The sequence below is a fragment of the Salmo trutta genome, chromosome 14 (assembly GCF_901001165.1).
Source record: "Salmo trutta chromosome 14, fSalTru1.1, whole genome shotgun sequence".
NCBI lineage: Eukaryota > Metazoa > Chordata > Actinopteri > Salmoniformes > Salmonidae > Salmo > Salmo trutta.
The window spans coordinates 49640749-49664288 of NC_042970.1; the positions used below are offsets into that span (position 1 = coordinate 49640749).

A 23540-nucleotide genomic window follows, 5' to 3' on the forward strand; every position below is an offset into this window, starting at 1 on the left:
CATTTGACATTCTCAAGTGGTGAATACCGGACGTTTTGTCCATTGACATGGTTTAAGAGTGGAAAATGTACTACATATGTCTAGCACTTAAATTTATATTGTTGCTGAAGACAGTTTCCCTCCTATCAAGGTTGGTCTGTATGAGGCTATAGTAATATCCTAGTCAATGATAGTGGTGGTGTCCGGAAGTACAATTGACATGTTACTGATAGCTTTTGCTGTACAAGGGGACTCTCAAAATGAAGTGTTACCGGCTAAGCTTGACTTCACAAAGATCTTAACCCATGGAATATCAGCAGTGTTTCAACCAATCAGATTTATTTGAAAAGGAAAAGGGATGTACAAATTTGTTATCTTAATTTGATCAATCTGTTGTCACACAGAATCTTCCTGCGCAGCAGGAAATACAAATTGTAGTGTATTCAAGGTTTTAAAAGGCTTCTAAAGGGTGCAATTTACACTTTAACATTTCATACTTTATTTGCCCTAACGAAACATTTATCAAACTCTACAAAAATGTCCATTAATTATAATCCACATAATAATTTACATTTCCCGTTACTGCAGGATTATTTTCCTGCTGTGAGAAGCAGGGTCAAATTAAGACAGAACATCTGTATCAACATACCAAGAAACAGAAATAGTCTCGTTCCCATTGGACACCGTACAACTCTTCTCCTCTGGATTGATCATGGTAGGTTGCAGCGTAAGAGAAGCACTGGCAATGACAATAGGCCGAGCCCTGATAGAAGAATAGCAACCAATTGGAAGATGTGATATGATTGCCTTAATCAAAAGCTTTGATTCCAATACTAAAATAATTGTGTAATTCAAAATTGCACAAAGGTCACATATTAAACAATAGTTTGAGATGAAGGTACATGCTTAATTAAAATACAAATACAAAAATGGGGTGTAATTGGTCACCTAGCTAATTTGCATGGGCAATGAGCCAATAATGTTCTGGTGAGAGGATATACCTGTACAGAACAGCCTTGTCAGCCCCAAAAGCACCTACGATGAGATCTGCACAAAGATGACCCCAAGATTAACACTAATTCAAGAACAATGTGATGCCTTCTGAAATAGGAAAAGGCTAAATAATTTAAAACAAAATTGGGCAATTGGACTAAACCATTTTCTCTTTTACCTGGGTAGCCATTATGATCCAGATCTTTATTTCCGCGGAGGGCGTAGCCAAAACTGGCGGGAAAGGTGCCAGAGGCCCATTGGCCAGATAGAGTCTGAGTGGGCATGTCCATCAGTCCACTGGCATGTCCATTATAGATGAGGACCAATCCCTGTTGGTCGTCTCCTCCAAAGGGACAGCCGATGGCAATATCTAAGTTAATCAACAGAGTTATGACACTTCAGGATAATGGTTTATCCCCACTCCCTCCGCCCTGATTTTAGTTATGTTCTTGCATGAACGATTGAAATGTATCACATATTGTTATGTGCGGCCTTTAGGCATCAAATGGGAAAAACTAAGGAAAGGTACTAACTGAACTTGTTCAATATGAAATCCTTAGCTTCAATTTCTATTGCAAAATGTTTTGCTACAGTGTTCATTAATGAATATGACCCAAGATTTTCCAGAGTTCTCACCGTTGAAGCCGTCCTGGTTGAGGTCTCCCAGTGGGGCCAGCGAGCTGCCAAACCTCCCGAAGGCCTGGCTCCCCCCCAGGTGGGGCAGCCTGGGTTCAAACAGCAAGGGTCGCCGCTGCAGGTACACATAGACACGGCCCACCTCCTCCCAACGCAGTCCGTCGGAACCCCTCTGCATGAACATGGGAGCTCCCACCACAAGGTCTTCCATCCTGGGGTAGAGAGAGGAGAGAGGAAGAGATGATGTGTGCTCATTCAGTCAGCTGTTCATAAAAATATATATAGCGTCGTCCGGGTTTGGCCGGGTTAGGCCATCATTGTAAATAAGAATTTGATCTTAACTGACTTGCCTAGTTAAATAAAGGTAAAATGGAAAAGATATATATATATATTTTACGGTTATGAATGTTATTTTATTTTCACGACGGTCTTCATCCAAAACCGTCGGTTACACGGTTATATGGTAATTGTGCCAGACCTAGAGAGGAGAGATAAATAACTCTTTACTTCTCCTGATTTAAAATGGACTAGTACTTTAGGTCAAATCAAGGCCTCTAAAGTTGAGCTAGCATGCATTAGTGTAGTAAGTGTGATGTCCTGAGTTTCCTGACTATGAGTCTAATAGGATAGGGAAAGCGGAATTGGCCAATAGAGAACCTGAAAGCAGGAGAAAGGAAGTGTAGGAGTAGCTACTGTATGACAAGGAATTTTCATGACACATGACAGAGGGAAATTCATGACAATGGGATCTTCTGACATACTGTATTTCACCTCCTCGCTCTCCATCTCTCTCTCCTTTCTCCCTTGTTAGCATACATTGTCCGTCCAAGTCTGCCTGTCCAAATCTTGCCATACCTGCCTTCTTTTTGCACACTTTGTCTTTCTCTCTTTATCGCTCGCCCGATTTTTCTTTCTCTCTCTTTCCATCTCTCTCTCCTTCTCTCTATGCTAGCTCACTCACCCGTCGTTGTTGATGTCCGTGGCTGCCACGGCGTAGCCGAAATAGGACCCCATCTGGAAGACATTAGAGCAGACAGAGTTAGCGTGTAATCACTCCGGTGGGCATAGTATCGCTCTTTCTTTCTCCTTCACTCTCTCTCTCTCTCTCTCTCTCTCTCTCTCTCTCTCTCTCTCTACTTCTCTCTCTTATATCCCCTCGCCCTAGAAGCCTCTTCAATCGGGCCCCCCAAATCCATCCCCCTTGGCTCCCTCTTTCCTCTCTGTTTTCTCTAAGCTCAGTGCCAGAGCTTCTGTAAGTTACATGAGAGGTAGGAGGTAGGAGTTCGGAGGAGGTGGGGGACTCAAGCCGCTATAGGCATCTCAGAGAGAGAGGGAGGATTGGTCACTCAGTGTCTATATTATGCCATAAATGATGGACTGTTGTCAAGAGTTTTATATCACAGCTATTATCCCCTGGTGAATGACTTCACCAGACTAATCGACAATGTACAGTATGTTGGTCCTTCTATAAAGCTGAGAGGTAGTGATGTTAGAGCTACTGTAGTGTAGCTACCGTAACCCAACACATAGCGACCTCGTCAAAAGGTTTGGATCTCTTGGCGTAAATCAGCTAAGGTGTTGGGTTAACAGTCCCTGGACCTGGGTTGGAGTTCCCGGTCTCAGCTAACCCCGAATTCGCAGCAGTATACTCGAACCAGCGAGATCAATTTCACGGTATGACTACTTGTATAGAGACATGTAAAATGTACGGCACGGAGACATTGTTGACACAGCTTTGTTTACACAGCTGAGTCCGACGGTGCAGTCCAAAGCACTCATGTGGAGAGTAGTCAACCTAAAGAGACCGTCAAATCAAATCCAACCAGGAGTTCATTTCAGATCGTTCTCACTATGCAATAAGCAGTTAGCAGTCCGTTAGCAGCTTACACAGAAAGTATACATACAAAGCACACATACGCACGTACAATAGTAGTTGTCTTGTTCATCAGCCATGGAGAATTTAGAAGACTACAGGAGTAACATGCAATAAACCATGTCACATAATTAAAAAAATCCAGCAATTTAGCCAATGAGGAATCCAAACCCTTTGGCACAATGGTGGGTTGACATAAACAAGCTCCCCACCCCCTTATTTTGCAACACAAAATCCTGAGTCAACATGCAGCTGTAATACTGTTTGTGTGTGTGTGTGGACGTGTTTAATTATACTTGTGGAGACCAGTAAACAAACCAAAATTTGACCAACTGGAGACATTTTGTTGGTCCCCACATGGTCAAATGGTATTTCTAGGGGGGTTAAAAGTTAAGGTTAGAATAATTTTTAGGTTTAAGATTAGAAGCTAGGGTTAGTTTTAAGGTTAGGAGCTAGGGTTAGGGTTAAGGTTAGGTTTTGGGTTAAGGTTAGGGTTAGAGTTAGGGTTTAGGGAAAATAGGATTTTGAATGGGACTGAATTTTGTGTCTCCACAAGGTTAGTACAAGACATGTGTATACACACACACGTGTGTGTGTGTACTTGGATGCATTCGTGTGTGTGTGTCTACGTGTGTATGTGATTGCGTGATTCACAACGTATGGAACACATAGGGCTTTGTGGGCTCACCTCTGACCCAGGGATAAAGCGTTATCTCCTGGGGGCAAATTCCTTCAGCCCCCCTATATATACCCACATATCAAAATAGAGGCGCCAAAAGTCCAGTATAGCCTAGCCCCCTTGCTGTTAAGTAGATTTGCACCAACCTGTTCTCCGGTTAGGTTCAGCATGGATGTCAGGTCTGTTCCATTGAGTATGGACACCTGCATTGAGAGAGTTTCGAAAAAACCTTCAGTTATCAACCATGATTGTAGGAGAACCATCATGAAAATGACATGCAATACTGTTGGTTGTATCTAGGGCTGTGGCGGTCACAACATTTTGTCAGCCGGTGATTGTCAAGCAAATAACTGCTGATCTCACTATAATTTACCTTTAATTAACATAAACACATTTAGCATCTCCTGTATTCCACGCATAGCCTACAAGCCACTGATGCAGACCTTTGGAACATCTACATTTTAAAAAGTCTAATAAATCCATGTAATATAGCCTACACCTTCACAATAAATCCATTATTTATTTGAGAGAGGTCTAAAGAAACATGATATGAAGAAAATGTAGTCTATTTCAGAAGAACAGAATAGCATACTCTGCATTGTCCATATTTTAGGCGGTGATCTGACTATGTCATATTGCTGTGGGCTGTGGGCTACACTAGTTCATTTAGCAGACAAGATTTGCTTAGAATTCCGTGGAATTATTTTATAGTATGAAGAATACAATTGAACATAGCTGAATAAAATACAAAGGATATTTTCTCCAAACGACTTGAGGGAGTGTGCACATGAGGCTATTCTGTGTTGAGAGGTTAACAAGGAAACAGCTACTCCTATAAACTTCATTTAGAGTTATTTATGTAACTTTAGTTGTGATACCAATGTTGGGCTCTATGTTTAGATTTTAATACATTCTAAGGCTGCATGATGGGACTCTAATGATGATTGGAAAAAAGTTGCATGAAAGGCATGAGCTCTGCTTTGTTTTTTGCACAGGCTGTACACACTTGATAATGCACTTGATAATGCCTCGAATTTCCCGGCTGCATCCCCTTTGTGTGGCCATAATCCCCTTAAACAAATCTATGCCTTTTGCGGTCAGTGGCCGTTATGCCCTTGGGCTGAATATAATCATTATAATTCCTTTCTCCCCACTGCTTGCCGAAGCACCTCTCACTCACATGGCTCTCAATCAAGTGATCGGGTCTTTCTCACAGGCTACAAGGGAAGACAGACACATTTGGTACGCAACTGTCCTTCTCCAATTCCGAAGCACATATTGAAGATATTGGAAGAACTGTCCACATTTACTTTTTGTCAGCCAACAAGATGAGTAGGCCTAACGAACACCAAAAGCACTAGCCTATGTACATAGTACAAAAGTTGACCTATTTTATTCTGTGCGAGAAATAAATATTCCAAGCATAGTTCAGGACAGTTGTGGGATGCGATAGATCCCAAATTAACACAACCACTAGCATCAAAAAACCTGTTTTAAGCAATGAGCCTGACGCAACAGATTAAAACGTTTAGCTTAAAATGTTGATAAACTATTAGGCTATTTCTTCACATTATAAGCGCAGCAATGCGCACACGGCGCGACTGTTCCATTTACAGGAAAATACCATTCTCAAAAGTGACCACAAATGTGATTTTATTATAAAGGTGTATTTTTATGGTAAAAATGATCTTCTCCAAACTTGAAACTCACGTGTTGCGTATGTATGCCAGTTTGGCTCTACAACCATTGTAAAGCGGATTAATGTGCTTAATTTTAAGAAGTTATTTGGCCACTTTAGTTGTGATACAAACTTCATCAAAACATATAGGGCTATGGGCTAGGCTACATGAGGTGTGGGACTATGATTTGAAAAAGTCGGAAAAAGCATGCGCTGTTTCTTTTATGCTGGGCATCATTCACAAGTGATAATATATCATTCACAAGTGATAGGCTAATATTGTCACCCATCACACTATTCTTGATTTAATCTTGTCTTTACATATACTAAATATTATAAGTGTGAAATTTGTTTTGATTTAGAATGGACCATTATTTTGCACCTGTCTCGAAACAGGGGCAGGGGAAAAAAATACATGTAATCTATGTACTTAAATAGAGAATGGAGGATGCTTTTCCCATGGTTTATATACATGCCAGCCAGGTAGGCTATACTCCTGTTTTAAAAAGAAGCAATGTGCTCAATATTAGGAAGGTTGAGAAATAAATATAGTAGGCCTTGCCTATAGAAAGCTGATGGGATTCTCCTCTATTTAATAGAGGCCATCACTCTATTTTCTCACTCAATTGCATAGCCTATAGCAATGTTGCGCAATATAAGCTCATGGGCTCTCATGAAGTGTTTGATTAGATTTTCGATTACATTTGCGTTGATGTCAGAATGATTAGAGGGACAATAGAGTGCGGAGTACCAGGCAGTTAGCAAGTTTGGTAGGCTACTAATGACCATCAGCCGCATCAGAGCTTGGAGAAGCCTAAATACCGTGACTCAACGGTAACATGGATTTTGACTGCCATCTTGACTTAAGACGGCTAGTGTGGCGGTAATACGGTCACCGGAACAGCCCTAGTTGTAACACATGCATTTATGAATATGTATGCACGTCTGTCTTGTATAAGAACATCTTTCTTTAAATCCCTCTCTTAATTCACTTCCAGAAGTATTACAATGTTATTGATTAAAGCATTGCTGCGGTTAGAGCTTGCAAGAAAGGAATTTCACTGTACTTGTGCATGTGACATTAAAACTTGAAACTTTTCCCGTTTCATATATTGGCGTTCTCTCACCCCCTCTTCTTCTTCACAGTAACATTCCTCTATGTCATCCTTAGGTCATCCCTATGTCACCCCTCATTAACTTTCATCTAGAATGAATGATGAAATATGTATAAAATATGTGAGGACTCCTTACTAAACCATACAACATGAGTCCCTTGGGGACTCCCGTGACGAAATCTGCAAAGACAGAAAAATGAGAAAGAGAGAAAGGAAGTTCAAGAGTTGAGGTCAAGCTAGGGCTAGGACTCCAGGCACTTCCAAATATGAACAACCGAGGGGTTAAAACATCGCTGATCATAAGCAGTGTTTAAAATATGAAAAGCTGAGGTTTGCTTGTTGCAGGTCTGTGGCAATAATTTCATTCAATCTTAAAAGCTCAAGGAACTGAAGTGATACGGCAAAGCACACCATGCAAGTTTTTCATTTATTTTCAAACAAGCAGAACATCTTCATGTTGTGGCCTTGAGTGAGCTACTTAAGTACAGTCGACTCCAATGTCATGTAATAAGTAGGTTATTACATTGTGCTCTGACATTCTTCTGATATACTTGTGTCCTCTAATGACTAAAGCTCTAATGATTAGAGCACACGAGTATATTAGTGCATAGGGGACTTTAGATGGACTTCCGATAGTTAATAACTATTAGACAGAATTATGGGGTAAGCAAACCCTAAGCCCAATCATGCGCAAGCCAGTCAGTTGGCACTGTAAATATGACCCTCACCTTCAATGTTATCTCCACTGAACTCCCCGCCGGCCACAGAGTAACCTGGAGAGAGAGAGAGAGAGAGAGAGATACAGACAGACAGACAGACAGAGATACAGACAGACAGACAGACAGAGATACAGACAGACAGACAGACAGACAGACAGACAGACAGACAGACAGACAGACAGACAGACAGACAGACAGACAGACAGACAGACAGAGATACAGACAGACAGACAGACAGACAGACAGACAGACAGACAGACAGACAGACAGACAGACAGACAGACAGACAGACAGACAGACAGAGGAGAGGGGGAACAGAGAGCGAGAGAGAGGGGGAACAGAGAGCGAGAGAGAGGGGGAGAGAGAGAGAATGGGAGAAAAATTATGGGCCAATAAGAGGGAGTAGTGCAATGCGAAATCGGGTAAGGCAACTACTTAGTGCTCTGGTCAAAAGTAGTGCACTGTGAACTGAATAGGGTGTCATTTCAGACGCAACTTCTGTCTAACTCCTATGAAGAAGTGGACCATGCTCACCCAGGTAACTGTCGTCATAGCTCCCCTGCACCTGATGGGTCTGGATCTGTCCGGTAACAGAGAGCAGGAAGTAGGAAGGGTAGTAGGCCTTGACTATTTCCTTTGTGGTGGCTAAGATCAGCTGACCTGTGGGAAGGACGGATGGGGATAAGGGTCAGAGGTAAAGACGAGCTGTGACTTTTGAACTTTGTCTTATGGGGTTTTAGCTGCAGTAAAATGACTGTTGAAGTTTGGCTCTGAGGATGGTCTAGGGCAGTGCTTCTCAAACCTCTCCTTGGTGACCCCCAGACATTTCACAATTTTGTTGTAGCCCTGAACTAGCGCTCCTGCTTTACCTAGTCAAGGGCTTGATGATTAGTTGACAAGTTGAATCAGGTGTGCTATCTCTGGAATGGATTAAATACATGGAACGGCTGGGGATCCCTGAGGAGAGGTTTGAGAACCACTGGTCTAGGGGGTAACCTCGCCGCTTGGCAACCATATGTACGCATCTGTGCAGGTTTTAATCCCTCTCTGTCGTTATGCTGACATAAATAATATCTCTCTCGTGTCTCTCTACACTGTATCTGTCTAATAAAAAGGAAACGTTTGAAAGAATGGGAATTCCTAGTCTAAAGAAAAGGGGGGAAAAACGAGTTGATGTATGGTTTTCTAGGCTAAACTGTATGCTATCTCTACGTCCTGCAGTTGAACCAATTCATATAAATCCACATATGGTCCCAATAGGATCCTATCATAAATCCAATAGTGCACTTACCTTGCCAGTAAAAGCTTCCTGGTCCTCCAAGAACAATCTTCCCATCCTGAAACAAACAGAAAAACAACCACTCTGATGAGAACCTTACCTATCAAGCAACTTTTTATCAAGAATATGTATAAGGGGCTTTCAGATATAACTACATTTTAAGTCTTATGTCGCTAAACATACAGAATTCATACAGTGGGGTGTTCCAGAAAGCAGGATCCTTCAGTTAGCCAGCTAACTTTGATAAGCAGTCAAATATATCTCATGATTTGCTGATTCATTTAGAAAGCTAAACTTGAATATAGGTTGTTGGCTGTCGAGTCAATTACTCCATGCTAATTTCAAGTATATATTTCTCAAAAGGATTAAGTTATATCAGAATTTCTGGGACAGTTAGCTGGCTCATTGATCCTGATTTCTGGGACAGCCCCCAAGACATAAGCCCCCATATAAAAAGCTCCCAAGATAATCTATTTTGAATTGTTAATGAATTGTTCCTTTTCCTCTTGAACATACCTTGGTGAAGTCAGCACTGAACCCGCCCTGACAGTAGCCCTGTCCGGCAGGACCATGTCTCTCTGAGGTAAACGGAAGAGAAGCAGAAAACATTGACGAGTCACACTGAAAGGCTACTACCCAAATGGGCTAGCCAGAGCTGTATCATAACATGTGCACACACAAATCTCCAATTGACATCAGTGGTCAATTTACAAGAAAGTTCAAGTTGGAGTCAGGATTCAGCCCTCACACAACTCAAAGTCGTGGCTGCATGCCTTGGCACTACTTCATTCAATTGACTTCAGGTACAGTATTTTGGATCAGGGTGTCATTTGCAATACTGTACCTGTGCGACAGGGTGCGTACTCCACAAATGTCTTGAGGTTGTCCACGGAGAGGTAGCAAGTTCCTGTGGCGTCAGAGAAGGGGTCGTCGTGTTCCGTTCTCCAGTAATACCTCGGGGCACAAGCCTTGGACACATTCAAGAGAAGGGTATAGGGGTTAGACAGGGTTAAAATTCAAAACAACACATAAGAAACTCAACTGTCAACTGTCAGATGCATTGTCTTCCGTCAGATGGCGTCATTCTAAAACCACCGTTGCGCTATCTGATGGAAGACAATGCTGTCAGATGTTCATAGGCATCAGTGACACACTGTGAAAAGCTTTTCATGACTGGGGCTATGGTCGACTTGTGACAGTAGTCAAATAATAAACAATATCAAAATACACATAAAATCATCAAATCAATCAAGTCCGTATTGGCTTTCTGATGATCAATTCTAACTGGAGAGCTAGACCTAATTCTCTCTATCCCACAGAACATAGTATCTTACCAGGACAGTGTTGCCATGGGAACGCACTGTCGCCCCAAACCACTGATGGGACTTGAACTCCACCTGGACGTCGACGTCGTTGACATGGAAACGGCGATCTCCTGGAAGATGCCAAAGAAACGCACCTTTACATTTATAATACAATACTTCTATGAATTTAATAGCCTAAAACAGGGATGTGTGACTTTCATGGGTTGGGGGCATCAAAAAAATGTAACTCATTATGAGGGGCCACAGTGGCTTGCGGGTCTGCATACTCATTTCCATACCCACACACGCAGTCATAGCTGGCCCTAGCCTTTTGGGGGCCCTAAGTGAAAATTTGTTGGGGGGGGGGCACCTTGCGAGCAAAACATTTTAGCGGCTCCCTTCTTGACAGCGGAGAGAAATGTACATTTTAGAGTTAATTTTCCTACAATTTTACTCATTTTACCATAGGGCGTAGAGAAAAAATTGCGGTTTAAAATATCTGCATTTTCCCACTAATGGTATGTTTCCACCAAATGGACTAGCTGCAGACAGAAATCAGTGCATGATGACGTAGTGCACACAAAATGTACCAAATAAAAATATTAAGTTTAAATTGTTTCCATCGCATTTTCAACTTTACCGATAGTTTTGTCACAAAAACAGTTGCGTTAAATAGCAAATGTGCCTATTCTGGTCTTGGCACCTGTGCTCTAGCCAATAGCTCGCAGATACAGTGCGGGTGGACAGTTTGTGTTGTCTAGTCTACATGATGAGATTATTATGGATAAAAGCGACAATAGTTTTATTTGTCAAATGGCAGTCAAGCATCGATCATCGTGTCACCAGAATAGGACCCCTCAATATTTCTTGGAAAGCAGCATCTAGCTAATCACTGTGCACTTTCATCACCCTGCGAAGTTCATAACTTATTTCATCTGTATCCTAATAAACTGCATGGTTTCTCGAGTCATAGTGGAAGGACCACACACCATATCATCGCGTGACTCCTTATTTGAGAGCAAAACTTCCAAACAACCATAGTTATGTCTATTGTAACTATGTCTCCACATGATCCCCCATGTCATCTATGTTTGATGTTCCTGTTACATGTCAGATGGTTCCATGTGTGTCCTTGGGTTATTTGCATTGATGTTTTTATAACCTCCGTCTCCAGGCCTCAACTCTTAATCCATCCACCATGCTATTGGCAAACATCAAACTGTTCAGCAGGACTTGGAACGCGTTTTTACTGTAATCGAAACATTTGTCCTTCGTAGTCTGGTCCCGGTTTTATGAAGGCGTGGGGGGTAAAACAGTCTCCTGTGACAGACAAAAACATTGAGCAGCTGGCTTTGGGAGAGTACACCCAACATTTCTGGGTGGTAACATTAGGTCAAACTTACAGTATATATTAGTGATGTTGAGAGAGAATGAACACGAATGAGGACAAGCCTTACTATGAACACCCTTAAATGTTCCTTAAAAGGGATAGTTCACCCAAATTCATTAAAAAAGCATGTGTCGTCAACTGCAGACAGTCAATCTATAACGACACAGGACAAGACCCAAATGCAGACACAGGAGGCAAATGGTTCGAGTCTCCGATATTTATTAATAGACAAGGGGCAGGCAAGAGGCAGGTCGAGGACAGGCAGAAGTTCGTAAACCAGGTCAGAGTCAGATGGGTACAGGACGACAGGCAGGCTCGATGTCAGGGCAGGCAGAATGGTATGGCAGGCAGGCTCAGGGCAGCCAGAAAAGGTCGGAACCGGGAGGACTAGAAAACAGGGACGAGGCAATCAGGAGTACGGAAAACTACGCTGGTAGGCTTGACAAGACAAGACAAACTGGCAACAGAAACAGAAACCACTGGTATAAATACACAGGGGATAATGGGAACAAATGGGAAACACCTGGTGGGGGATGGAGACAGGCACAAGACACGTGAAACAGATCAGGGTGTGACACAATCCTGGCCAATAGACTACTGACAAGGTAAGAAAAATCTGAACAAATTTTGAAATGTGGATGAACCATCCCTTTAATGCAGTAGACTTGGGTGTGTGGTTTGAGTCATTTGTCTGACTCATGGACTTGACAGGTGACATTAACCTTCCCTAACCACTGCAATGCCCTATGTCTGTCTGTCTGGCTGGCTGCTGGAGTCTGTACACACTATGCCTTTTGAACCCTGAGACCTGCATGGGAAAAGCTGCACTGCACAAAACCGGGAAAGGAAGTGTCTGGGGCAGTGTGTGTGTGTGTGTGTCTACTGTACCTGTCTGTCTGTGTAAAACGGCTGTCAGCTAATTTCCTGAATTCACATATCACATCAGCTGTACCTTCAATTTGGAGAGTGTACATATTAGGGGGTGTGTGTGGGCATGACTGCATATGTAAGCCTGTGGATGTGTACATGTTTGTGTACATAGTTTGTGTTTGTAAGCAGTGCATGTGTCTATATTTGTGTACTAATAAACAGTTTAGGTACACGAGAATGCATGCATCTAGTTTTTGTGTATGCATGTTTGTGTGTCTGAATATGTGTATCCAGTGTCTGTATGTGTCTATGTAATGTACAGTATGTGTGTATGTGTGTGCACATGCATTTGTGGGTGTGTGTCAGTATGTGTGTATCCAGTGTGTGTATGTGTATATGTAATGTGTAGTATGTGTGTGAGCGTATGCGATAACGCACGCTCTCTGATCCTCAAACTGTGGACCTTATCACTTCCTGCTTATATCTGATGTGGCTGTGACCGCTTCACTGGCAGGCAGAGCTAGGGCAGGCAGCCCAGGGGTCCTTGTCCCCATAATGACTTTGGCCCAATGAAGTATAATAACAACTGGAGACCCAGTCCAAGATGTCCGCCCGCTGTTCTCAAAGATATCTACTCATGTTCGCATTCGCTGATTCATAGACCGTTTATATCCGGGTTGCATCCAGTTTATACGAACCGACATCACATGCACTCATTGTGCAGAGTGCGCAGCGCGAGCAGCAACGGCGTAATCATGTCATCCAAAAACACGGCAGACATTGGATGAATATAAAAAATGTATATCTTCGGGCTGTGAGCGATGGGACAATAATGAGCCTCAGCAACAATTATTTGAATAATTCAATGGATGTTTTGTGCACAAAGGAATTTTCAAATCTGATTTCTCTATGTGGCCGTGTATGGAAATTGTCTTCCTGGTCTGGGCGTCAGTAAACTGCAGTACCAAAGCAAAACTCTAAGTGCAGTCGTAACCGTGTTTCTAGACCAGAACCCTGGCCCATTGCTTTGACCTAATTAAAGTTACAATACTGGGCTTCAATCCAGCCAGGCAGGAAATCAACCAAAATCCTGTGGAGACTGGATGTAGTGGATACAGAGCTTTAACTAAACTTTACCTCAAACTAGGGGCTTTAGAAAGGGGGAAGATGAGACAGGGCTCACTCACTACTAAGCACAGGAGGAGAAACTTCAAAGAATGGTTTAACTAAAGACAGAGCACCGTTGGGGAAGAATCTCTAAGCCTTGACAGAGAGGTTTGCCATTATAACCTCAGGGTCATCATAGCCAGTGAGCTCACTAATAGAAGCCTTATTCTTTAATGGCTGAAGACACATTTTTATGTATATGCAATCCAACTTTAACTGGAGGTATGCTATGAAAGCCTTGCGGTATACATTCTTTGTAAAATGTACGTATGAAACCTTTGTGACACCTGATGTTAACATTGTTAATCGGGAAATTCATTAGACGTTTGTATTAGACGTTTGTACAAGGAAATACACATTATGGCAGCTGAGGTAAGCAGTTGACATAATGCTGGGGCGGCAGGTAGCCTAGTGCTTAGAGCTTTGGACTAGGAACCGAAAGGTTGCAAGATCGAATCCCTGAGCTGACAAGGTAAAAAATCTATCATTCTGCCCCTGAACAAGGCAGTTAACCCACTGTTCCTAGGCTGTCATTGAAAATAAGAATTTGTTTTTAACTGACTTGCCTAGTTAAATTAAGGTCAAATAAATAAAAAAAAGTAAATGTTGTAACCACTAGTTAAACAACACGGCACAAGAGGCAGTGCTGTATCATGAATACAGTCACAGGTAAATGCCGTTGTTCTGCCCGACACGATAGCGGAGCCTTGCATACATTATCACTTTTATAAAACTGTTACCAATATATTAAAATAACAATGAATTACATATTTTTATTAGAACTTTATTTTGATAAGTCAATTGATACAATTTCATTCTTCCACCAAAATATAGTCCGGACAAAAATCTGGTTGTTAGTTCTTTTGGCCATATCGCTACAGACGTGAAAGGACTGGTCGTCCGTACTAAACAAAATGGTTGCTATGCAGGCTGGATAACGTTCTTGTCACTTGCTAGCTAGCCAACTTCAGCTAACTCAGTCACGTCAAACACTGAACTTGGAATGACAGTACACAAGCTGAATTTTTGTTTGTTTGAGCTTTTTTTCTATTGGTATTTACTTGGATATATCCATGATAATGTCGTTGATGCGTGATTTCGACTGGCTTAGAAAAAGTTGTTTTGTCTCGTCTGAGCACCGTTCACTCTATGTACGGTACTACAGAGATCCGAAATTTCAAAAGTGAAACATGGTTTCCGAAGTCGGACTTGCAGACAGTGAGGCTTATATTAACCCCCGCTGTACCAAAATAAATGCTAGGCTGGAAGCAAGGGGAAATTATGTGCGAGTTGAAATAAATACAAGAGACGATTCAGACAGCAACATGAACATGACATTTTGATAGAGGTGCAGTGATCATTTTCAGATGGAACTGTTAGCAGGCATAGATGTGTCAGAACGCTGCTCGTCCAATCAGCATCCAGGATCCAAACAACCAGTTTTATAATGAATGGTAATGTTACTTGTTTTCTTATGAAGGAGTAATAAAGTAATTCTCCTCATCCCCTCAAACAGGTTAAATAATCAACAAATTAATTTACTCAAAGGCTTTGATCTATGATGGAATAGCTGAGAGAATCACACAGTGGATAGTTGACACGTTAGCTCTACGGTAGTGCTACTCATTCACTACTAATTCCACCAGGTTATTCAGCCAGGTACCTTACCTTCATTGTCAAAGTGGACGACACTGCAATTAGATTGGCCCTGGCTCCAGGGACATAAGTACACAGATCCACCTTCGTTGACATTCGGTTGGCTGGTGTTAGCTTTGGGAGCACCAATCAGAATGCTGACACTACAAAGTTAAAATAGAACACAAAAACACAACATTAGTGCACAGTTAGGCTAAAATACAGCATCCAAAAATAACAAGTGGGAGTACAGGAAGCATTTACATTTGAGTCATATAGCAGACACTATTATCCAGAGCAACTTACAGGAGCAATTAGGTTTAAGTGCCTTGCTCAAGGGCACATCGGCAGATTGTTCACCTAATCGGCTCGGGGTTTCAAACCAGCGAGCTTTCGGTTACTGGCCAAGCACTCTTAATCGCTAGGCTACCTGCTGCCCCAAGTAATTATTTTTTATTGATTTGGCTACTCTCCCTTCATGGATCCGTGCATTCAGAAGGTATTCAGACCCCTTCACTTTTTTCACATTTAGTTATGTTACAGCCTTATTCTAAAATTGATAAAATTATTGTTGTCACGGCTGTCGTATAAAGTGGACCAAAATGCAGCGGGAGTCTGTATACTCATCTTCTTTTTTATTGGCAGAAAGAAGGAAAACCAAAGCAAAACACACGTATACAAAAACAACGACGACAAACAGTCCTGTATGGCATACAGCTATACACGAAACAACTACCCACAAAAACCCATGGAAAAACACCCCTACTAAATAGGACCTTCAATTAGATGCAACAAGGAACAGCTGCCTCCAATTGAAGGTCAACCCAATAAACTAAACATAGAAATAGAAAAACTAGAACGAACATAGAAATATACTAACATAGAACATTAACCAAAAAACCCCGAAACACATAAAACAAACACCCCCTGTGTCACGTTCCTCGTATTCTCCCTCATCGGAAGATATGTTGAAATCACTCGATGACCAATACGCAGCGGGTTGACTGTTCCACATCATATTTATTATAGATGGAAACGACAAAACAAAATAAACACGCAAAGGAGAAAGGTGACAGTTTCACAGGTGAAACGAAACACAGTGCAAAATACAATTACCCACAAACACACAGACAAACACACCCTACTAATATAGGACTCCCAATCAAAGGCAACTCAACACACCTGCCTTCAATTGAGAGTCCAGCACCCAACCTACACATAGAAAACCTAACCTAGAACCTAAACCAACACTCACAACCCCACTATACCATAACCAAACATAACTCTGCCACGTCCTGACCAAATATAATACAAAAATACCTAAGTATATGGTCAGGGCCACCATCTCTGCAGCACTCCACCAATCTGGCCTTTATGGTAGAGTTGCCAAACAGAAGCCACTTCTCAGTAAAAGGCACATGACAGCCCACTTGGGAGTTTGCCAAAAGGCACCTAAACGACTCTCAGACCATGACAAAAAGAATTCTCTGGTCCTGATGAAACCAAGATTGAACTCTTTGGCCTGAATGCCAAGCTTCACGTCTGGAGGAAACCAGGCACCGCTCATCACCTGGCCAATACCATCCTTACGGTGAAGCATGGTGGTGGCAGCATCATGCTGTGGGGATGTTTTTCAATGGCAGGGACTGGGAGACTAGTCAGGATTGAGGGAAAGATAAATGGAGTAGAGTATAGCGAGATCCTTGATGAAAACCTGCTCCAGAGTGCTCAGGACCTCAGGCTGGGGCGAAGGTTCACATTCCAACAGGACAACGACCCTAAACACACAGCCAAGACAACGCAGGAGTGGCTTTGGGACAAGTCTGAATGTCCTTGAGTGGCCCAGCCAGAGCCCGGACTTGAACCTGAACGAACATCTCTGGAGAGACCTGAAAATAGCTGTGCAGCGGCGCTCCCCATCCAAGCTGACGGAGCTTGAGAGAATCTGCAGAGAAGAATGGGAGAAACTCCCCAAATACAGGTGTGCCAAGCTTCTAGCGTCATACCCAAGAAGACTCAAGGCTGTAATTGCTGCCAAAGGTGCTACAACAAAGTACTGAGTAAAGGGTCTGAATACTTATGTAAATTTGATATTTCAATTTTTTAATTTTTTATGTGCAAACATTTCTAAAAAACAGTTTTTGCTTTGTCATTGTGGGGTATTGCGTGTCGATAGATGAGCAGGAAAAAACTATTTAAGAAATTTTAGAATAAGGTGTTAACGTAACAAAATGTGGAAAAAGTGAAAGGGTCTGAATACTTTTAGATAGGTCAGAAATCCAATCCCACCCAAAATACAGTTGTAAGCTTTTCACAAAGCCTTTTGAATAGGTATTGCTGATCTAGGATCTGGTTCTCGCCTATATTTTTCATTATGGTCTGAAAGGCAAAACTGATCTTAGATCAGCACTTCTACTCTGAGACAATTTGTGAATACAAGGATCCTCTCTATGCAGTGTGAGCATCACCCTCATTTTAGACGTCCCCCAACTCTCATTTTAGAGGTGCCCTATCATTATCATCATCATCACCAATCTGTCCTAACGTTCCCCATTAGATCCGTTTCAGGAAATAGACTTGCGCAACTAAGGTTATCATTTGGGAGGTTGTTCCTCTGAGCAAAAAAGAAAGAGCAGATGATGACGGTACTGAATCTGGGGAAAAGATAAAGGATAAAGGGCAGATCATAGCAAAGGCTAGTTCTTATCTCCATTGACTCTACTGGACTGATAGAGGAAGGAGAAGGGTGAGGGGGTAGAAGAGAGAGAGAAGCATGGGAGCGAAGGTGGGAGAAACAGGAAACCATTTTTGGGGGGGGGTAGATCAGCTTTAATATAACTTTAATATTGCAGATAGATTGTAGATTCCATCAATGTAATTGTCTGCATCATTTCCAATCCCCCATATATTTTTGTGTAAATATATACAGTACCAGTCAAAAGTTTGGACACACGTACTCAATCAAGGGTTTTTCTTTATTTTTTACTATTTTCTACATTGTAGAATAATAGTAAAGACATAGAAACTATGAAATAACACATATGGAATCATGTAGTAACCAAAAAAGTGTCTAAATATAATTTACATGTTTGATTCTTCAAAGTTGCCACCCTTTGCCTTGATAACAGCTTTGCACACTCTTGGCATTCTCTCAACCAGCTTCCTGAGGAATGCTTTTCCAACAGTCTTGAAGGAGTTCCCACATATGCTGAGCCCTTGTTGTCTGCTTTTCCTTCGATCTGTGGTCCAACTCATCCAAAACCATCTCAACTTGGTTGAGGTAGGGTGATTGTGAAGGCCAGGTCATCTGATGCAGCACTCCATCACTATCCTTCTTGGTCAAATAGCCCTTACACAGCCTGGAAGTGTGTGTTGTGTCATTGTCCTGTTGAAAAACAAATGATAGTCCCACTAGGCGCAAACCAGATGGGATCGTGTATCGCTGCAGAATGCTGTGGTAGCCATGCTGGTTAAGTGTGCCTTGAATTTTAAATAAATCACAGACAGTGTCACCAGCAAAGCACCGTCACACCTCCACCTGCATGCTTCATGGTGGGAACCACACATGCGGAGATAATCCGTTCACCTACTCTGTGTCTCATAAAGACAAGGCGGTTGGAACCAAAAATCTCACATTTTGACTCATCAGACCGAAGGACAGATTTACGCCGGTCTAATGTCCATTGCTCCTGTTTTTTGGCCCAAGCAAGTCTCGGTTTCTTATTGCTGTCCTTTAGTAGTGGTTTCTTTGCAGCAATTCGACCATGAAGGCCTAATTCGGTCTCCTCTGAACAGTTGATGTTGAGATGTGTCTGTTACTTGAACTCTGTGAAGCATTTATTTGGGCTGCAATCTGAGGTGCAGTTAATCGCTGTTTTCTGAGGCTGGAAAATCTAATGAACTTATCCTCTGCAGCAGAGGTAACTCTGGGTCTTCCTTTCCTGTGGATGTGTCCTCATGAGAGCTAGTTTCTTCATAGCGTTTGATGGTTTTTGCGACTGCACTTGAAGAAACTTTTAAAGTTCCTGAAATGATAGACTGTCGTTTCTCTTTGCTTATTTGAGCTGTTCTTGCCATAATATGGACTTGGTCTTTTACCAAATAGGGATATCTTCTGTATACCAACCCTACCTTGTCACAACACAACTGATTGGCTCAAACACATTAAGAAGGAAAAAAATTCCACAAATTAACAAGGCACACTTGTGAATTGAAATGCATTCCAGGTGACTACCTCATGAAGCTGGTTGAGTGAATGCCAAGAGTGTTCAAAGGTGTCATCAAGGCAAAGGGTGGCTACTTTGAAGAATCTCAAATATAAAATATATTTTGATTTTGATTTGTTTAACACTCTTTTGGTTACTACATGATTCCATATGTGTTATTTCATAGTTTTGAAGTCTTCGCTATTATTTTACAATGTAGAAAATAGTAAAAATAAAGAAAAACCCTTGAATGAGTAGGTGTGTCCAAACTTTTGACTGGTACTGTACATATCTTTATAAAATATATTTTCCTTTATTATTTTCCACTAACCCTACCACCCCTCCCTTAATTGTAATAAACTAATGAACAACAACACTTAGACTTCTACTTCCAGCTTATACATACATATACATTTTATGGACACAAGCTATTTTACAATAGTTATATTTTGTTTGTTTTTAGTCCTCTCCTTCCTCTACCCTCAACCTCTCCCATCTATTTCTGATGTCCATTCAGTTTGATTTCTATTTGCCATATATTTTTAACTGTGCTGTTTCCCAAAAGTTCTGAACCTTTGTATGGACACAGTATATTTTACATTAATTATCTTGTTGTTATTAGTCCCACCCTTCAGCTCCATTCAACCTCTCCCATCTATCTCTTAACACCATCCCTTTTGGATTTCTATTTGCCATATATTTTTCAACTGTGCTGTGATGTTTCACAAAAGTTCTGAACCTTTCTATTCTTAGTTTTTACAGATTGTAAATTAAAGATAAACAATTTTGCTAAAAGTATTATAATATTATCCATCGATTGACTATGACTTTTCAAATCACCCAGTAGTGCTATCTGCAGAGATAGCTCCAGGTAAATGTTGCAATTCTTCAGCCATTCCTGGACCTGTGACAAAAACAAGCTACATATGGACAGTACCAAAATAATCTAATGACTCTGGTCTCTTCACAGCAAAATTTGCAGAGCTGGGAAGGTTGTATCCCCCATATTTATAATATTCTATTGGTTGCAATAATTTCATATAATAATTCAAATTGAAAAAAGTTTTGAAACTGCCGTTGTTTTGCGTATCAGTTCATAAACCATGTGCCATGGAATCGGTACATCGAAAATCTCTTCCCAACTATTTTGCAATCTATATGGCACAGCTGTCCATTTTTTGGTCCCAACCTCTTAAGGATCTGACCCTTTTTTTTTCGCCTAAAATGACATACCTAAATCGAACTGCCTGGAGATCAGGACCTGAAGCAAGGATATGCATATTCTTGATACCATTTGAAAGGAAACACTTTGAAGTTTGTGGAAATATGAAATGAATGTAGGAGAATATAACACATTAGATCAGGTAAAAGATAATACAAAGAAAAAACAGGATTTTTTTGTACCATCATCTTTGAAATGCAAGAGAAAGGCCATAATGTATTATTCCAGCCTCTATGCAATTTCGAGTTTGGCCACTAGATGGCAGCAGTGCATGTGCAAAGCTTTAGACTGATCCAATGAACCATTACATATCTGTTCTAAATGTTGTATCAAGACTCCCCAAATGTGCCTAATTGGTTTGTTAATACATTTTCAAGTTCATAATTGTGCACTCTTTGACTGTAATAGCTACTGTAAATTGGACAGTGCAGTTAGATTAACAATAATTTAAGCTTTCTGCCCATATGAGATATGTCTATGTCCATTTTCAAACAGTCCATTTATATTTTCCAATGGGGCTATACATTTGGGTGAGGTTTTTTTCTCACCTGAGTTGCCTCGTTTCACTGCCAAACATAAAATTAAACCATCTAGTGTTCAGCGAAATAATAACACAATGTAGCCTAGTCAAATACAGGTAGCCTAGTCAAATAATTAACATCCAATCACATTAACCATTACTCTCTCGGGAATTCCACTAACGGTCCATATGTAGCCAAACGTAGCTGTGCTCTGCCCCTGATGGCACAAAAGCCATGACAGGGAGACATAGTGGAGTGGTAACGCGCGTGCAAACAGTTGCTCCCGACGCCAATTGGGTACACTGCAGCATCCACCGAGAGGCTCTTGCTGCCAAGGAAATGCCTGACAGCTTGAAAGATGTGTTTTGGACACTACAGTGAAAATGGTTAACTTTCTTAAAGCAAGGCCCCTGAACTCATGTATTTTCTGCGCTATGCAATGATATGGGCAGCGACCATGTAACGCTTTTACAACATACAGAAGTGCGCTGGTTATCAAGGGGCAAAGTATTTACATATTTTTTGAATTGAGAGACGAGCTTAAAGTTTTCTTTACTGACCATAATTTTCACACTTACCACTTGCATGATGCGCGTTTCTCACACAACTGGCCTATCTGGGTGATGTTTTTTCTTACCTGAATGATCTGAATCTAGGATTACAGGGACTCTCCGCAACTATATTCAATGTGTGGGACAAAATTGAGGCTATGATTAAGAAGTTGGAGCTCTTCTCTGTCTGCAAGGACAACACACAGGTCTTTCCATCATTGTATGATTTTATGTGTGCAAATGAACTCAAGCTTACGGACAATGTCAAATGTGATGTAGCGAAGCACCTGAGTGAGTTGGGTGCGCAATTACGCAGGTACTTTCCCAAAACGGATGACACAAACAACTGGATTCATTATCTGTTTCATGCCCTGCCTCCAGTCCACTTACCGATATCTGAACAAGAGAGCCTCATTGAAATTGCAAAAAGCGGTTCTGTGAAAATTGAATATAATCAGAAGCCACTGCCAGATTTCTGGATTGGGCTGCTCTCAGAGTATCATGTGAGAGTGGATTCTCGGCCCTCACTAGCATGAAAACTAAATACAGGCACAGACAGTGTGTGGAAAATCACTTAAGACTTGAGACTCTCCAATACAACCCAACATTGCAGAGTTATGTGCATCCTTTCAAGCACACCATTCTCATTAAATGTGGTGAGTTATTCACAATTTTCGATTAACAAATAAGGTTTCATATGTAAGATGGATAAATAAAGAGCAAAATTATTGATTATTATTATATTATTATTTCTGCCCTGGTCCTATAAGAGCTCTTTGTCACTTACCACGAGCCTGGTTATGACAAAAACTCACACTCATTCTTATTTTTAATAAATGTATCGTATAGTGTCTATGTGGCAGGCTTACAATGATGGCAAAGAACAACATTTGAGAGTGCACTGACCCTGGTGCTAGAGGGGGTACGCAGCTGGAGGTTGAATGTTTGAAGGGGTACGGGACTATAAAAAGTTTGGGAACCACTGTCGTAGAGGAAACTGGTATACTTTTCTATTTATTACAATTTTCTTTAACCAATTTTGGTCTTTAATGCAGGGCCGACAGACAAGTTCCTTACTTTTCCCCCCTTCCACTTGTCTCTTCCATTTTTGTGGTAATGCTGCAATTAGTTGTTGAAAAATCATGTGTTTTTAATCAATTAGTACATTTGAGTTTAACCACAATATTTGTTGTATTATTTGTTCTGTCTTTTCTGGTGGATTAAACTGAAATTGCAACCAACTATATGGCTTGTTTTAAAAAAAGAGGTTGTGATCTGAATAAAGTGAAAAGGCAATTTTTGAACATGTGGTGAGACTGAAGTAACAGGAAACCCATTCTAGTCCAGTCTACTTCCAGTGGGCTCAAACATCTTTCCACAATCAAAAAGACTACATATGCAACATTAAGTTGTTCAGATAGTATTCCACCGAAGAAGCTAAACACGGCACATATTTCATTGAGGTATTGGGCTAAAGAGGGGCTGGGGTGGAGGGTTTTGGGTTTGTGGTTAAAAAGTATTTGGTTTCCGAGGGTATGAAAGGATAATATCTAGGATCTCTGGATCCATCTACCCATGCCTGAGAAATAAGCTACTGAATCAAGATTTGATTCTGCCCGACAGGACTATCAAGTGTACCTAGACTGAATTCACTGGGCAAAAACGGTTTGAATCAACGGTGTTTCCGCGTCATTTCAACCCCCCAAAAATCAATGTGATGACGT

The 23540-nt window shown here is 41.3% G+C and overlaps 1 protein-coding gene across 1 annotated transcript in view; it reads right to left on the bottom strand.

The window, feature by feature from the left end:
* Positions 1–23540, bottom strand: part of LOC115208318 (integrin alpha-5) — a 56638-nt gene that overhangs the window by 14950 nt on the left and 18148 nt on the right. Inside the window, exons 2-15 of the mRNA XM_029776270.1 lie at positions 15351–15481; positions 10286–10386; positions 9796–9919; positions 9468–9529; positions 8964–9009; positions 8207–8332; positions 7682–7726; positions 7090–7133; positions 4307–4363; positions 2570–2622; positions 1609–1820; positions 1151–1342; positions 981–1026; positions 629–742 (exon numbers count right to left, since the gene is read on the bottom strand). Of these exons, the coding sequence (XP_029632130.1) occupies positions 629–742; positions 981–1026; positions 1151–1342; positions 1609–1820; positions 2570–2622; positions 4307–4363; positions 7090–7133; positions 7682–7726; positions 8207–8332; positions 8964–9009; positions 9468–9529; positions 9796–9919; positions 10286–10386; positions 15351–15481 (1353 nt within the window). The remainder of the gene's footprint in view (positions 1–628; positions 743–980; positions 1027–1150; positions 1343–1608; positions 1821–2569; positions 2623–4306; positions 4364–7089; positions 7134–7681; positions 7727–8206; positions 8333–8963; positions 9010–9467; positions 9530–9795; positions 9920–10285; positions 10387–15350; positions 15482–23540) is intronic.